Source organism: Tinamus guttatus, unplaced genomic scaffold, assembly GCF_059628265.1.
Source record: "Tinamus guttatus ecotype Peru unplaced genomic scaffold, ASM5962826v1 Tinamus_guttatus_pri_ptg000115l, whole genome shotgun sequence".
NCBI classification, from domain to species: Eukaryota; Metazoa; Chordata; class Aves; order Tinamiformes; family Tinamidae; genus Tinamus; species Tinamus guttatus.
The window spans coordinates 1,495,980-1,513,575 of NW_028288649.1; the positions used below are offsets into that span (position 1 = coordinate 1,495,980).

Sequence of the window (17,596 nt, forward strand, 5' to 3'; positions counted from 1 at the left end):
ATCTGTCCAAGTTTCTCAGGTTTTCAAAAGCAGCCCAGAGTTCTCATGAGGTCTGGATTCTTCATAAGTTTTTTTTTTTAATTGTCTTATTTCTTGTAAAAACTAATAAATATGTAAAGCTATTCTACATCTTTCCTTCATGTGTGCACACACATTTGCGCATCCATGTTTCCACTTGGCTCATATTTTCTAGCAAAGATGTAAGATCTGAATTCACTTCTCCCCTTTGCTGGTAATTTATGTTTTAATGTGAAATGGGGACTTCCAAGGAGAGAAGTCCTATTTATTTTGCAACCACTGGCTAAGACATTGGAGTTAGTAGGGCAGCCCAACTGGACTGCAAAGCATTGAATCAGCCATTTCACTCTTGCAAGTTCCTTCTTACTTACCAGGTGACCAGTGTGTTCATCCATTGCAGCTTAACATTTCTGATGTATTCTGTATGGACACCCGTGGGAATGATGAGGGGCAACATCCTCCATAACCTGTTACATTTGAACTTCAAATGATTCCACCATGACAATCTTTCTGTTCTTTATATTTTTTTTCTAAAGATTATGACACTATTTTGATGTATATGAGGAAGCTTTTTGGCCTCTGACCAACATTACCACTTCTCACAGGCACATCAGAAACAGCCTTCTCTTGTCTGACTTCTCTCCACTTAATCAGCTGGATATCTCTGCAGACCAGCGCAGAAGGAGAGTCCAGTACATCTGCATTATATTAGGATCTCCTGCAGCGATGATTTTTATCTGTGAGACCAGTTCTAAGAAACCTCCTTTCAAAACCAGGAAATAAATCTAATAAGCAGCTTCCTGTGAAGCTTCCCTCAGGGAATGGGCGACACTGACCATTGCAACATATCTAGGAACAAGATATGTTGCAATGACTGACTTTGATCTGCATGCCAGGGGCATATGTGTTTAAAAATAGCCAATAGAGTTTACTGTATTTGAAAGCAAAATGCAGTGTTTTCATTTTTGAAGAACTGCTGAATTCTCCTTTTATTGATTCTCATTAAATCTCTTGGAAGCACCTCTCTAGTACTACTCTGTGCACCTGTTCTACTTTATAAAGCACAGACATGCAGAAATGGGCTAGATCTTTACAGATGACTAGAGAGGTATTTAAGGTCTTAAATTCTATTAATTCCTACTAGAAATGAGATGCCTAAATGCTTTTATTGATTTGAATGTGGAAAAAAAATATCCTATTCCCAATCTAACTAAACTAAATCTCTTTACCCTGATCCTCAAAAGCAGATGTTCCTGTATTGAATGTCAGTCTGTGCTCTATCAAGTCACAGAGAACTAGATTATAGAGTTTCTTTTCCCGAATGTCTCACAGGACAAGATTTATTGCCGTTAGTAGGAAAATTACAGGGGAGAACCTTCAGTTCCAAGCATTTCACTAGCAAGATTTATTATTTTCATTTTACTAAAGAATATGGATTCATTTTCTACATAAATTTTACGAAGAGCAATGCATATACAAACTTTTTTTCTTCAGATCTACGCTTTCTGAGATGGGGTTGAGTAAACAATAAAAAAGCTAAAGATGTAAAAGAACACGGCAGCTCAGAGAAGCCCTGCCACTAAGTTCTGGGAAATCCCAGGTTCTAGGTCTGTGTATCTGGACGTGATTTGAAACTGCCCCAGAAATCTCTAAATGGTTTGGGAACCAGACAAAGCACTTAGTCTCTCAACCATTCTGGGCTGTTTTACTAAATCAGAAGTATGTTATGTTCATAGTTCTGCTACAAACAGGGAATCCCCTGAAGAAGTGGTGGTGAGATGCGTAGAAAAGTTGAAACAAATAGACAAAGTACACTTGATTAAACCTTCTTGTGTTAATCTAGTAGGAATCATCTATTCCTAATACAGACTTCTGTGCAACTAGAAAGAGTGGCTTGATTTTGAAAGAATACTTATTTCATCAGGCTGGGGGATGGCAAAGAAAAACGTATTGAAATGACAAGAAAACCCAAAGAATGCGTTCACCCTGCAGCTGATATGGGCTATAGAGCTGGGACCTGTGTGCAGTAGTTCAGCAATTCTGCGACTAATTTTCAGCCTGACCCACCTCCTATCTTCTTCCTCATCAAAATCAGCACAGACATTACTGTTTGCATCTCTGAAGTACTGCTACATTTCTAAATAAAACTATTATAGCTAGAATCAGTTCTGGATCAATATATATCATTAATGGAAGACCAGTGTACGATAATAATTTTCTACTAAAACTACTACAGATCATACAACACATCTACTTCAGTGGCAAACAGAAGAAATGTTGTTGAGCTTATCGAGGAGCGTGGGGGTAGCGTGGGTGTCCTCTCCCCCTCCAAGGTACTGGTCCTTGTGGGTAAGGCCCTGGCCTGGCCTGGCCAGGGTAGGGTGTCCTGACACCAGGCATCGGTGGCCGTGTCACGAGCACGTGCAGTGGTGGGGTGAGGGCTACTCCTCTCCTGCCGTTGATGGGGCTGACATCCTCAGCGGCTGCTTTTCCCTGTTTTCCAGTGGGGCTGGTTTTATTAGGAGGCTCTATTTTCTTGTCTAGAACAAAGATTTGAATGTTATGAATTTTCTTGAAAGCAAACAATGCCTTTCTCCCTTTCGGCATCGGCTGCTGTTTCTTCCACATGCAATAACCCAGTTGCGTGAGGATTTGTGTTTGAGTGTCCAAATGAAGAAACTGTTAGCCCCTGGCAAGGGGCAGGGGGGATATCTGTTAGCCCCCTTAACAAGACTGTTAGCCCCTGGCCAAAACACAGTACGTGTCCCAACTGTCCCAGTTCTCCTTGCAAGTTCTTACCGATGCATTTCTAAGACATGATAGTCCTACCAACCTTGCTGGTAAACATCTAACCAACAGTAGCTATTGGTGTTCAACAGCTACCGTTGGGGTCTTTAGTCTTTATTTTCAATCCACCCGCAGTGTTTCAAACATTATTTCTGTCCAAATAAAAACCCTAGGTCTGCTCCAGAGAGAATCTATGCAAGGCTGATCACAACTTTCCAATTCACCTCAGTCTGTCTGAGAGAGAGACAACTCATTTAATAAGTTGTAAGGGCACTGATTTGTCCCTGCATGAAGGTCAAATCAAAATCTTTTAAATTTGAGGTTTAGTTTTTTCAAAAATGTTAGCAAGAAGCTCTAGTGGAAATGACTGATTCAGCCTGATGCTAAAAGAACTATTACACTTGCCTTGGGAGCTCCCGAACTCTGATGTTAATGCCTTGTTCTTCAGTCACTCTTCTAGCAAGAGACTCCACTAGCAGAGTTTGCTATGTGCATATACTTGTCCTTGCTGTGACCAGCACAGCCTTGTAAAAAAGCTTATGTCTCCTTCATTATGAATTTTCCAGTGAAACCTCAGTTGACAAGAAAGTTTTGGGCCAGTTCAACTCGGCAGTCCAGAAACAAGGAGTTTCTTGAATGAATTGTCACTTTTATGCTTGGTATGATTAGTAGCTCAGTTTTGAATCCATGTTGGATTGTAATATCCACACTTTGATAATGGTGTGTGAGACATACCCGACATAACCCAGTCTAATAAAAGACCGTTGCTTGGTCTCCATTGTTGGACATATTTTTGTAACCAGGCAAAATCTGTGCTAGTTATACCCCTCCAATTCCTCACCCTTCCCTGTCATCACTTGATGACAAAAGAAGCCTTTTCAGGAGGATTGGGAGGGTTGCTTTACTCTTACCTTCCACTTGTTTAGGTTGATTTTCATTCTTCGTATTTGGTTTAAATAAATCCTCCAAATCTTGCATCGCAGAATTCGTGGAGGCTTTGTTGTTTCTCTTGTTTTTCTCCTCTTCACGGAGCTGCAGTAATTACAACCATCAGATTTAGTTTGCAACTGAAGACATAATCTGTGATATGACTGCCTGGTGTCATGTTTAGCCTGTTTTTTTGTTGATATGAATGTAATGTCTTTGTCAAGTTCCAAGTGTTGCTGAACCTTGGTCCAGCAACATCTTGCCTGGCTTTGTAGAAAAGAAACACATCCTGGAAAGGATCAAGAGCCTTGGAAGCAGTGACCCTGCTTGTGTTAGGGGAAAGTGCTAATGCATAATATCCTTTATGTTTCTCACCCTGCCTATGTGCTTCTGTAGCTGCCCATCTGCCCTCACCGTGATTTTGTTTTATACAGCTGTATTTCTCGGGGAGGGTATCTGTGACTATAGGGCTATCTGATTTTGCCTGCATGCATTTTGCTTGCATTGAAATATTTCCTTCTGGATAGAAGAAAGGGAGAGGGAGAAAAATATAAGGGGATTCTTTCTACACAGGACATGCATACTGTATGGGGGAGAGTGTTCGTTTTTTTTATGCAAAGAGAAAGTTTAGACAGACACCATCTCTGCTCTGTCTCTCCTCCTGAAAGGAAAATTTGCTACTGCAGAGGCCTGCGAGCCTGAACTGATTGGAGGTCCAGCGTGGTTAGTGGCCTTGTTTTACGGAAAGGTCCCAACCTGCCGAGATGACTCCATCTCTTTGAGTGAACCTAGCAGGCTTTTGGGGCAGCCAAAGCAAATATTCATGAGTTCTGCAAGTTGTCATGCTGCAGTTACCAGCAGGCTCCAGTGACTGAACCCCTGTGCCAATGCCTGGCACCTCCCTTCTGTGCTCACTTGTGCCCAGCCCTCCCCTTCTGCTCAGCTGCTTCAGCAAACCTGTGGGTGCCTGTGGCACGGGGATACATGAGATCTGTGCAAACAGGCCCTTATCTGTGGATTTTCCTGTGTGTCTGAGTAGCACTGGACTCTGCCTTGCGACTCTTCCATAGGGGGTTGTGGTTGCTTCTCCCAGCAAATAGTTGGCTTGCATAGCACAAACCTAAATCCAACTCTGCTGTAAGAGGAGCTCGACTCCTGCAATATACTTAAATAAAAGTGCTATAGGTAAAAAGATCCATATTTTAAGTCATGTTCAGAAGTGATCAGTACTAAATTTGGACACTCAGACCAATTTATGGAATCTCATTTCTCAGTGCTCACTTTCTCCCTTTTAAATGTTGCACTGATCTCTGTTTTATGCAATTAGTTACTTTATACAGCATCGATTCCCTGACTTGGATTCTGCCCTGTAGTATTAAAATGGATGATACCACTCTTCTGATGGGATCACATCCTGTCCTAGTGCAGGACTGGATGTCCTAGTGCATGTCTATATTGTACAAAACAATACTGTGTTAGCGACCCACCAGGAAAGCTTTGAGGGAAGCAAACAGCTATTGCCAGACCAGCATGGATCCTGGAAACAGGACAGCACATGAGCATGGCTTTGCCCTGTTTCTCATCAATTCTAATTAGCTAATCAGGAGCAGAGCTGCACTTCCATATAATCCGACTTCTAGACCTAATTCATATCCACATGCTCAGGAGTCCTCTGCCTGTTGCGAACCTCCCCTAGCGCTGTGTATCAGAAAGTCCAAATCCTATCCTCCTAATTCAAGCAGTTTCATCTGTATGTTAGTTTTCCAATTTGTATGACAGAGATACCTGCCTCCTTTGTCAATGCTTTGAGAATTATATATATGGACACATATAGTATATATATAAAATATATAGTTATGTTTATATGTATGTATATATATTTATAAACAAAACAATATATATAAACTGTTATTGCCATGTTGTTATTTATAGTTCTTCGCTCTTCAGCTTGAATGAAACCTGGTTGATGTTTTGATAGGCTTATCATTGTCCCTGGGAAATTGCTGTTTCCAAAACATTACTTGAACTTTGAGAAAATGTATTTTTGTGGGCAATTTGTAGTGCAATTGCTAGGAAAACACAGTGTAGTTTTGATGTATTAAATTGGAACCTGTTATGGGATAGGACAACTCTTTGCAGTTAGCCACTAAATGCTATCAAAAAGGAATGAAAAAAATGTAAAATGTGTCTTCCCCCTTGTATCACTAAAGTAGTCTAAAGTGAAAAGCAATTTAAAAGCATGTGTTACCCATCAAACTTGAAGTGTGTGGTGCGTCAAAAACAGCTTTGCCAGATGAATACTTACCATTTGCATTTTCTTCTTCAGCTCTGCATTGGCGCGCTGGTATGCTTCAGACACAGCGTTTAGGTAATAGATGGCAAGGCTACAAAAATAAATGTGTGGTATAGTGACAGGATCAGAGGAGAGAGAAACTTTTAAAGGCAGGGAAAGTAAGACCCCCAGAGTTAATGCCTTCCTGAGAACACTGAGGAAAGATTTAAACCCAAATAAAGGGAATTCCTCCAAAGAACCACCTTGCTGTCCAGCTCACAAATGAACAAAGCTAAACGAGTCTATTTTATCTGACCTATTTTCTAGTTCTGGAGAAATTCCCAGTGCTATGCTGGACTCACAGAGCTCCTGTGGGAAATGGCAGAGCTCCCAAGTAGCTCTGCACTCACAGCTGCCATTATCCCTGAGCTGGGGATTAAAGACACATTGCTTAACTTTGTATGACAGCAGGCCTGACAGAGAAGGAACTTACATTAAAAAAAAAAAATCTTTAAAGTTATGTCTGGCTGCAACTGGCACTAACTAGCCCTGGGAATCGCCAAGGATCCATCATTAACTTCAAAAACATTCATGCCGATTTTATGTCTTGCAGATCCTTTACTGTATCTTTTACTTCCAGGACTTTCACTTCTTCCTGACTTGTATGATGCTCCTAAACACACGTCCCTCGGTGAGTCTGCTGTCCTGTGGGGTGATGAGCTAGGAAAGCCAGTGTATACCCATGTTGCCAAACCCAATCTAGTGGCTGTATCCAGAGATTCGCTGGTTCTGACTCAAGTGGATTTTTAGCAGTGCCATCTATAACTCATACAGGGGGCCTATGTACAGCTGAGGTCCCAAGGAGGATTACCTATGTGCTTCAGTTACTGAGCCTTGATTGCACAGCAGCTATCTGTTCTGCCTGCTCTTCCCTATTTTTGCCTCAAGCTGCCTTGAGAGGCTAAAGGCTTAGGAGGAGGAATTTAGGCTGCTTCATGGCACAGTCAGGTAGATAGGATACACTAGTCCAGGAGCTCAATTCTGTTCCAAAACAAAAGGAAAAATAAAGGAGAGGAGTTAAAAACAAAAGGTCATCCTGCCTCCTCCTTGTCTTGTCATGGACTCCCTCTGCTTCCCCTACACAAGCCTTGGCCCTTGGCTCTTTCCTCAGCAAGCCCATTCCAATGATGAAAATCAATTTTATCTTTCTGCTAGACCGACAGGTCCTTTTGGCTCACAGGAGCACCACAACAATGAAGTCAATGGGATCAAGGGGGAACCAATGACCCTTTTTGCTGGTGGCAATCTTTTAGGTAGATTCCTCTCCATCACACGAGTGAGACAAGATAGGCATTAGATTACACAGGAAACCTGGAAAAAAGTTAGCAACCAGGAAAGCTGTGGCAGAGCAGCGCTGGAACCTTATCCTGAAAGCACAGTGCTTGAAGCAGAGACGGGGAAAGGAAGGTGAGCAGGAGCCAGGTCGGAGTGGAGCCACAGGCTTTTGTTCAATTTCCTTCTGTGAAAAGGGACATGCCAAAGAAAGGATAAAATAAGCTAAACTGGAGGGATCTGAAAGGCAAGTGAAATGGAAGAAGGTTTCCTGGCATCCAGCCTTTGGAACATGGAGAGGTGCATATTTTAAAACATGCCCAAGTGTCTGGGATTGTCTCACCATCAGTGCCAGCCAGTAATATTTTTATTGTCAAAAATGCCTCCTCCTGCTTTTGTAGAGTGATTTTATTCTTATAAATTATAAACATCATCTGCTTACTGACTCCAAGCCATTCCTGGGAAAAGCACCATCTATTCAGTTCATCACTATTGATTTTCAAAAATTGTGTAAAACATGCAAACTAAAAAAAAAAAAAAAAGAAAAAAATCCTGACAAGTTATAATCCACTTGAGTAGTTACGTTCCAGCAGACCGTGAATTTATGATCCACCTGTTGATGTCTGTAGAGGTGTTTGGGTTTCTTGTTTGTTTGTTTGTTTTTTAACTTGGGCTGTGTTGCAGGTTGTTTTGCTGCTGCTTTGAGAGCCGCTGTCTCTCTGCTATCAGAGCCAGATGAAATTCCAGTAGCTGCATTTTGCTGTTTTGAACCTCATGGTGAGTTGGATCAGGATCAGCATGAGGGTCTAGCTCATACAACACATCTGATACTGTCAGGACATGCAAGGGCTACTGCTACTTGTCTGATTCATGTTGACACAGTGGAAGCATCCGCTCTTTTAAGATTATGACTCTCTGGATAGCTGAAGACTGATAGGAAAGTGGTGGCATGGGACTGAAGAATAGCCAGCAGGGAACAGGAGGAAAAGGGGCAGCATCAGCAAGGAGCTGAATTCCTGCCAATTTTTATCCTGGAGTAAACAGAAGGCAACTGTCACTGAATAAAACTTTATGTTCATGTCAAGACCTACCTCTCTCCCTCCACTGTTTGGAGGGTTGAGGGAGGGGGGAGTTTATCGAAGCCTCAAGAGGCTAACTTGTAACCCTGATGTAAAGGTCAGCCATTTGGGATGGATTAGTTCTGCATTCTTCATCTCCTATTAGCAGTAGCATCTGTTAGACCTACATCAAAGCCCTCAGGAATTGAGCACGTACTTCAGTAACATACTTGATCATAAGGGGGATGTAGCAGGAGGCTTTTTGTCTTCTGCATGTACCTGGTCTGAGTCTTACAAGTGCAGTGTCTGTCTATGTGAGTTAGAGTATGTGATCATCTTTATTTAGGTTAAAATCAGTAAAGTAATTTTCGGCCTGCAGAGGGATGGCAAGTAATTTTCAGCTTAATTGGGATTTTTTTCTTGTTGTTCTAATACGAAACTCTTATGACATATGGTTAGCACGTGAACTTGCATCTATTTTAATTTAATGGAATTATCTTTACTGTAACCTGGTCAGAAAAAAAAAAAGAGTATTACAGTGCACAAGAATGGCTGTGCTGGATCAGATCAAAGGTCCATCTGGCCCAGAGGTCTATTTCCAATGTGAGGGGACAGTCAGGGAAGAGTAAAGTAAGCAAGCATGTATGGTACGTCCCCTGAAACTCTCCCAGCCTCTAGCTGTTTGGACTGGTGTGTTCAAAGCTGTCTATAAATTGTGACCACAGCTCTCCCACTCCTTTTGATAGCTTTGAAAACCTCAAGAGCAATGCCAAATATAAATAAATATATGTATAATATGTATTTATATGTGTGTGTGTATATATATATATATAAACTTGTCATATCCTACTGCTTCTGAAGATCAAATGTGACTTCAGACATGAATTCAAAGCTTGAATGTTCAGACAGCACTGAAACAAATTCTAGATTTAATATCTAAAATATATATATATATTATTTTTGGAACTTGTAATTTTTGAATATCCTGGCTTGACAGTACTGTAAATACCACCAGCTGTGATAGAAATTGCTTTTCCACAAGGAACCAGGCTATAACCATCCATACATTTCCCACTGGCTGCTGAAAATTTTCACATGGAATCTACAATGCTTTGAAAATCCAGCAGTGTCAGCAGTACATTTCAGTGTAAAGGCAGTGTTTAATTGGGTCAGGAAATGAAGTGATGGCAAGCAGTCGAGCTGACTCAGTGCGAAGGTTACCTTGCTCTCCAAAAGTAAGTGCTAACTTCAACTGCTCTGTGAAGACAAGTCATTTGAACCCTGCCAAAGTGAACGTTCGAACCTCCTCAACCTCCTGCACCCAGTGGCAGCAGGTGCTGCAGTGGGTCCCTGTAAATGGGCAGAGAGGCAGCTCCTCCTGCTGTGGGATGACCACATCTAGCAGGGAGAGAGGATGCGGGAAGGAGTCCTCAGCCTGGATCTTGGACATTAACACAGCAGAAGTTGTGCATTGCTAAAATTCTGGATTTTTTTTCAACCTCCTCCCCACAATGAGACATAAAATGTTGCAAGAAAAAACTTACACCATGAGCAGAATTGCTGGTATGATTAGTCCTGGATTAGCCACATAGCTGAAGATCTTGGCAACAAAAACTGGGAAATCAAGTTCAATAGTCTCTTGAATTACTTCGTACATCCTCTTCTTTCCACTGGAAAGACAAATAGTCAGTTAGGGACTATAGCTAGTTCCCGGAGGTCAGCAAAAGCCCCTTATTTGAAGATACACAGTAGCATGTTTCCTCTCTCTCACAGAGCAATTGCTTGCTGTTGGCCACCAAGGTATTTTGACATAAAAATTCCACCGAAGTGTATTTATTTCAAATTATCATTATTATTATCATTATTATTGTTATTATTGTTCAAGCCTTTTTCCCCCTACTGAGTATAGAAGTATCTCTGTTAGATTAACTTTCTCCAAGAGAAAATATATTTATTTCAACACATAGTTCCTGCATGAGTTCTGATCATTTATTACTCTGAAATGTATAAAAGCCCTACAGATTACAGTAACCAAACATTTTTGATCAATATCTCACTAAATGCAGCCATTTCATAGTAGAGATGACTTTTTATATGTAAATTCTGACTTTCTGAAATAATGAGCCAACTTGAAGAGCAGCTAAGTAAGGACAAAGATAGCAAGCTGTGATTATCACTTAATAGGAAACTCAGTGAAAGAGTCATTTTAAACTGGCTGATAAAACAGATGAGAATATTCTGTACAAAAATAGAATGTATCTGTACAAGCAGGGAGTTGGGCTGGATTGCATAACTGACCTTCTTCAAACCACAGCAACTATGGGTCTATGAATTCAACCCTGTTGGTGCCTATTTCTAATCTTTAGACTTGTTTTCTTTGAGGATCTGGCAGGTTCATTGGATTCTGCTTAAGAAAGTGTTGGATTCTGTTGTCATGATGAGAATCAATGAAGACAGACCAGGCTAAATGGTATTCCAGCTTCATCAGTTGTCACCAACCCAGAAGAGTTAAGCTTTTAATCAAGCCGTGGTAGGAGAGGTGTGCTGAGTGGATTTTGAAGGGGAGATTAGAAACTAAAATAGCTCTTTCACATTTCATGTTAGTCATCTCCAAATGATAACCTGCAGGCAACAAGTTCCCTGTCAAATCTCCTGACATAGCTCGTTGACACCTGTCTTCACTATAGAACTAAGGAAAATTTGGTCTGTCACTTTCTCTCCGCATCTTTGTATTGCCGATTTTTATTAGCACGTGGATAACCTAAAACAGTGCCTTTACAGGAACGATTTGTTCCAATTTGGTTCCTTGCTGAGTCAGACCTAGTGGGCACAGGAAATGGTGTTACTCAATCAAATTAAACTTTATTGGCATGTTAATCCAGTCCACTGAGTGCTCTGTGCGGTGCTGATTCAGGCCTAATTAATAATAATAAAAAAAGGCAATCTAGAGAGAAAAAAAAAAGCTGCAACAGTGGAGGCTCAGACCTATCAATTTCCTGCTGTTTTCCAACAACATTCAACAAATAAAATCCATCTTGTTCTGTGGGAGCTCTTGGCTCTAATGAAGGTCTTGGAAGGCTTGAGGTCTATTGCGTTTTGGGGGAAGCTGTGTCATGCTGCCCATCCCTGCACTCCTCTTGTGCTTTCACTGGCACTTCTTGGAGGAGTTCTGGGAATCACATAGGTGAGGAGGGGGCAAAGCATCTGAATTAGCAGTGCCTGCTGGAAAAAAGAAAAACAGACAAGAACTCGGAGCAAGCTCAGTGCTCAGTGCTCCTACCACAGGTGCCTGTTTGCACCTCACAGGTGATGATGGCCTGTTGCCTTACATTCCTAAGAAGAATTTAACAAGACAGAAAATTGAGGTACTTCACCATCTCTGTTAGAGGCCTTTTAATTTCATGAAAATATTCTTATGTATCAAGGCAGAAAGCTAGCATTTTGGTACTTCATTAATACCTGAATGGTCCACAATCAAAGGAAGGAGGCAGAGACATGATGGTGTAGGCTACAGGCAAGAGACTGAGGAACAGGATCAACAGCAAAAGTCCCATGTAGAAATTATTAGACTTGGATGCTTTAAACACTCGTTCATGAGGAACGTTGCTACTCATGACAGCCCAGCACTGAAAATACATGGAGGTTAATAAACGCAGCACGTTTATACCCACAAGCCCTGGTGCATAAAAGGATCCCATCCTAAAAAGGAAAGGAGAAGAACAGATGTTATTTTTCGCTTCACTGGATTTTTTTTTTTATTTATTTTTAGAAAAAGAGGATAAAACTTGTTAATGCAGTGACAGTGGCCAGTTTGCCTGTAAGTGATATCTGAGTATGAGTGGGCTGGCTTCTGGAGGAAAAGCCAGAAGACACCTGTGTTAAGGCACAGCAAGGGAGGGCCAGCAAGGTCTCAATCTCTTAATAGTTGCAGAGGTAGATTTTCAGTTTGTGACAAAAATTACTTTTAAAACAGAGGAGGCTTTTGGTCCCAGGTGGTCTAAAACAGCGTATTTTGCTGAAAGACCAACAAGCTCAGCAAAACTGTGCTTCACAACCATGTTTAGAGGGAATTCCTGAAGAGGACTGTGCCTCTGGACCTGCAACTGCCCATGGTAGCGGCCTGTCACCACTGCCAGCAGTTTTGTGGTTGCAGAGGAAGCGGGGCTTGTGGTGTTGGTAATAGATGGGATTTCCTGGACTTTCAAATTCCCACCTTGCTTCACAGTACTTTGTCCACAGCAAGATGCTCAAGCCTTAAGGCCTCTAAAATTGCATGTGCTGAGAACCTTGCTGGGAGGAGTTCAGTCCCAGCAATGGGAGGACTGGGTATTGGTCCTTTGGCACTGAGCCTTGGTATGTAGGAAAGATCATCAGGTTCATGATTCAGGTCTCTCAGAACTGGCAGATTCTAGAAGCAGACGTCAGGGGTAACAGCAGCCGTTTTTTTGCCCTCCTTTGGGGTAGTCCTGGGATGTGCCCCTACTCCCTGACTGGATCAGTCGCCTTCCTGCCCACCCCTCTATTGACATGCAAGCTCATAGCCCCTCCAACAGGTAAACCATCTTGAAGGGCAAGGAAAGAACAACTATACCTTCAGGAAAAAGTGCGGCTTTATAAAGTGAGAGTAGAGTGGGATTTGCAAGCTTTGTTGTGTTTAAACTAGGGCAATGCTACTGCTCTTTGACTAAGCTGGGATTTTAAAATGTTATTTCCATTTTTACAATCAATCACAGAAATTTAAACAATCTGAGGAAACAAAGCACAAGATTGGATGCTCTCTAGTCCCAATGGAAATTTTATAAAGAACATGAAAACCAAAAAGGAAGTAAGTCTTACCAAATCATTCCTTGGTTGAAGACCAAACCCAGAACATTGCCACTGATGTCAAACTCAGCATAGGAGGGCTACATGGAGGGGGAAAAAAAAATGTTTGTTGTTACCAGAAGGATGTGCTCAATAAGGATGCTTATTTAAACCTGGAGTGACAGTATTTACGGGAGGTTTCCTGCTGCATGCATACTGTGAATGTCCAGAAACAGAGCTGTGAAAGCAAAAATGGAGCTACTGTGCTCTGTGTTGATTGGAGAACAAGACTCTGTTGGCTTACAGAAAATTGGAAGGATGCCCTGAGGTGCTTACATTTGCTCTGTGTTTGTATCTTTTCCCTGCTAATAAAGCCAGCTATGAGCAAAGGAACTACAGCATAATAATAGGATTCTTTATTCCAGCTGGTGTATCTGGCTATAGATTTGCATTTTCACCTTGGTAAAATATTGAATGTTTGACCGGTTGTAAGGCTGAGTTGGAGGACAAATACTATAGCAGCTATATACTCTCCCTTGGCTTTTGCAGCAGAGGCCCCAAGAAGGGAAACCTGAGGGAATATACAGCTTAATAAGTATGTGGCATCATTTTTGACTGCACTATACAATTTTTAAAACACCACTTTATATGGAGCACCCTGTCTGATGTGGTTGCTAATGGTAGTAATTCCAGAACAGGTAAGTATAATCTGTCTGCAATATTTTTCATTGTATAAATTATTATTCTGCTAGATTTGCCTATAGTGAAACCATTGTTTATATAGGTATGTTTTTGTATGCACAAGCCCAGATGAGTTTTGGCAGCTTAAACTATATGTAAAGATTATTTTATTTTATTTTATTTTATTTTATTTTATTTTATTTTATTTTTAAAAGGGAAAGGACCCAGCAAATCATTTGTCTTATGTTTTAAAAAACAGTTTTGAAAAATTATGGGTGATGCCCATAATTTTAAACATCCTGGATAGTATGTCTGCTTTTGATCCAGTTTGCATGTACTCCATACTTTCAGTGTTTGGTAAAGTTGAGGTTTAACCTAAGGGCAAAACCAAGTTTGGCTTTGATAATGAAAAACTTGAAAAGGATCCTAGTCAGAGTTTTTCTTAGTCAAATGCTTTTAAGTTGGGGGAAAAATAGCTGAAAATATTTTTATTATTATTATTTTTCTGATCCATCTCTACTTCAAGTCTCTAGTTACAGATTAATATTGGTTTATTTTTGCCATGAAAGTAACTATACAATTCAGTGCCTGCTTTCTTCTATGATGAGTAATTCTGTATTAGAAAGCAAAGTGACTACACAAGTTAGAATAACTTATACACATGTGCTATGGCTAATGCCCATGGCTAGGCTTGGGTAGGTGGGTATTACTGCTTTGCTCTGTCTGGGAGAGTTGAACTGTAAAACTTTCGGAGTTTCTCTTAGCTTAGGAGCTGCATTAGACTGCTAGTTTGCTAAAGCTCATTTGCTTGAGTTTCTTACATCAAGTCATCCCTTGATAGATGCTGAATGCCTGTTTCTCAATACAAAACCACCTTGCAGCAAGCCTGGGCTCATGCCAAAAGCCCAGGAGAAGGAGACAGGGAGGCACTGAGTGAGCCTTAAAGCAGCTCTTTTAAATTTAACAGAGAAGTGGAAGACAGATATTCAGGAAATGAGTTTTCCTGAGGGGCAGAAGAGACTTTCAGCTGTTTGCACAACGGAGATCTTAAGAAAATCCCATGTGGTATTTTTAAAGATTACTTTGAGGAAAGCATCTAAAAAGATCAAAACAGGGCTAACGACATGAGAAGAGGACAGGGGCTCTTTATCGTGGAGAATAAAACCAGAAGTTTCAAGAAGAGCATAGTCTGTGACCATTCATACTAGGAGCAATCGCATGCTCTGAATTCACCCATCTACCTCTGAGAAACCCCTTCTACTTCTTCAAGAAGGAATACAAATAAATCCATGAGCAGCAAATGCCTTGGGTGTTTCCTAGCTGTCCTCATCTAACCTGGCCCCCATAGGCACCTGCAAAACCCTCCCTATTGCATTTTTCCAGACCTCTCTTGGAAACCTTTCCAGTACAGTGGTTAGGCAGCTTGTGGATCAAAACAGATGATTATTTCCAGGACCTTCCTGTCTGTCTGAATCCACCTGTTATTGTCCCTTCTTTTTTTATTTAGGTTGTAAACTGTGTGAAAGAGTGGACTTTATTCCTTTGTTCTGTATTTCTGCAGCTCCAGTACTGGCTGCTTTGGTAATATAGCCTTTCGGAATACTAAAGAGACCTGCACTGCTGTGTGTTATGCATATGTGTAAGAGGAAAAAACCTCTTTATTTCACTGTGGCAAAAAATAACACCAACTTCCAACACAGATCAGAAGACCGTGTTGTGAGCAAAGCATGCTACTGCCTACAAGGTGGGCAATAAACAGAGGTCTGGAGCTTTGAGAAGGGGAGTTGAGTATAAAAAGGCCCAAGTGTTTGGGATCTTAACTGTTGAATGAACATTAGCATGTTTTTTTCGAACTCGACTTCATGATTCAAGTTCCTGAATGGGAGAGAGAATTGTATTTTTGTAAAAGTTCTTTATAGGATGAAACTAATCTAGAGAATAAATATGCCAATTAAAATATCAAACAAGATCAGAAGATACCTAGAACCACTCAAAACCCATCTATCAATAATATTTAAACATATGGCCCTATATTAATTTTATCTTCTCAGCTAAAAAACACTGACTTACAAATCCAGCCTCTAGGTCCCAGCACCAGCAGTAATTCACAAATCTGACGAAGCAAGCACGGATAAAATCTCCCACAAGGATGGTTACGAATGTCACTAGGATGTCGGACACAGTGAGCCTTACAAACTCCTGCAATTTGAAACAAGGAAAGAAGATTTACCTCCTATAATTTCAGTAGTGCATTCTGGATTTTATTTTATTAAGCTGTTTTTCTTTATATGACAATAACCTTCAGAAAGACATGCCATGAACAAACTCCCTGTCTGTTTTCAGACTCTCGACAGTGCTTAGGGTTCATCTCTGTGCCTGGGAACCACAAGCTCCGTTATAGCCATTAGCCCTGTCAATTGCTGTTAGTGCCACTGACTGCACTACATACTGTGGTAACACATAAAAATAAAGCAGAATGCTAATGCTGCAATAATGTTAGTCTAAAACATATATATACACAGAGGCCATTTTTGATCTTGCAGCTGTGCAGAAAGCAAATGCTTTCACAGAAATTTCTGTGTCACTGTGGCTTATTTTTGTGAATCTTATAGGGATTTCTTTGTTCTGAAGAAGTCCTGCTTGAAATTAGTGGTTAATTCAGTCATTCAGTCACTTGTCTGTGGACTCTACTTCTTCTTTGGAAGAGGTTGTGAGCAAAAGCCAGTGACTCTTGCAAAACTGTAGGATTTTCCTAATCTGTGTTGAAAGATGTAATATCAGGTGAAAATTAACAAGTTAAGGTAGCAGGAGGCAGGTAGTAGTGCTTCTGGAAGTAACATTTCTTGACAGTCTCACCAAGCAGGAATCACTTGTGCTCTTCACTGAAAATACTACAGAGTTGTGGTTGTCCCAGACTCTTTTTTCTGTATATTTCATGACCATAGTTTGAGATCTATGGCCATACAGTTAAATTGCCTTGCTATGTGAGGATTTGGAAAAGGAGACACCATATGTAAGAAAAACCTCAACCCTGGAAATACTGAAAGCAACAACCCAAGCCAACCCAGAGCTTTACTGTATTATGAATTTCTTACAATGCCGACGGTTGTCTCCCAGCAAGGTCCCCTGGGTACGTCTGCTGGATCAAGAGGAGGTGGGGTGGCGGTGCTACCATTCCCTGTGGACGAGTTGTGGTGGCTAAGCAGAGTCCATTGCGTGAGGTTCTTTAACACATCCTCTTCAGCCAGCTGCAATGGGAGAGATGTCATGTTGGCTAAAAATATCTCCAAATGGATCCCTAGAGGATGTAGTGGACTGAGCTGGTGCTAATTTGCACTCAGATCCAAACCATAGGTTTCCTCTCCCCTTTCTACAAGTTACCACCTCTAATATAAGAAAGTGCTTACAGCAAAGTTGCAGGACTAGCACTGGAAATGTGCTTTCTGTGGCCAGGAATGGGGAGGCAGTCTCTCAGACCTGAAGGGCACTGATAGTTTTGGCAAGCAAATATTGACTAGCCTTTCCAAAACCCACTTTTGGCAGTACTTGCTTGAGCTGGACTCTGATCCCCTTCCTTGCGGTAACCACTAGTTTAGTCCCAATACATGAATGACATTACAGGAGGAGCCAGAGTGCCTGTAAGATCAGCCAAGGTTGGGGAATATGGCCTATGATAAGCAAGAAAATGGAGTTGCTATAAATATGAGTCTCCACTGCA

General features: G+C 41.1%; 1 protein-coding gene across 1 annotated transcript in view; it reads right to left on the bottom strand.

Moving 5' to 3' along the window:
- Window positions 1–2,304: 2,304 nt before the first annotated feature.
- TMC2 (transmembrane channel like 2) overlaps window positions 2,305–17,596 on the bottom strand; it is a 35,356-nt gene continuing 20,064 nt past the window's right edge. Inside the window, exons 13-20 of the mRNA XM_088521047.1 lie at window positions 16,974–17,126; window positions 15,949–16,077; window positions 13,231–13,298; window positions 11,854–12,093; window positions 9,939–10,064; window positions 6,038–6,116; window positions 3,717–3,837; window positions 2,305–2,558 (exon numbers count right to left, since the gene is read on the bottom strand). Of these exons, the coding sequence (XP_088377173.1) occupies window positions 2,305–2,558; window positions 3,717–3,837; window positions 6,038–6,116; window positions 9,939–10,064; window positions 11,854–12,093; window positions 13,231–13,298; window positions 15,949–16,077; window positions 16,974–17,126 (1,170 nt within the window). The remainder of the gene's footprint in view (window positions 2,559–3,716; window positions 3,838–6,037; window positions 6,117–9,938; window positions 10,065–11,853; window positions 12,094–13,230; window positions 13,299–15,948; window positions 16,078–16,973; window positions 17,127–17,596) is intronic.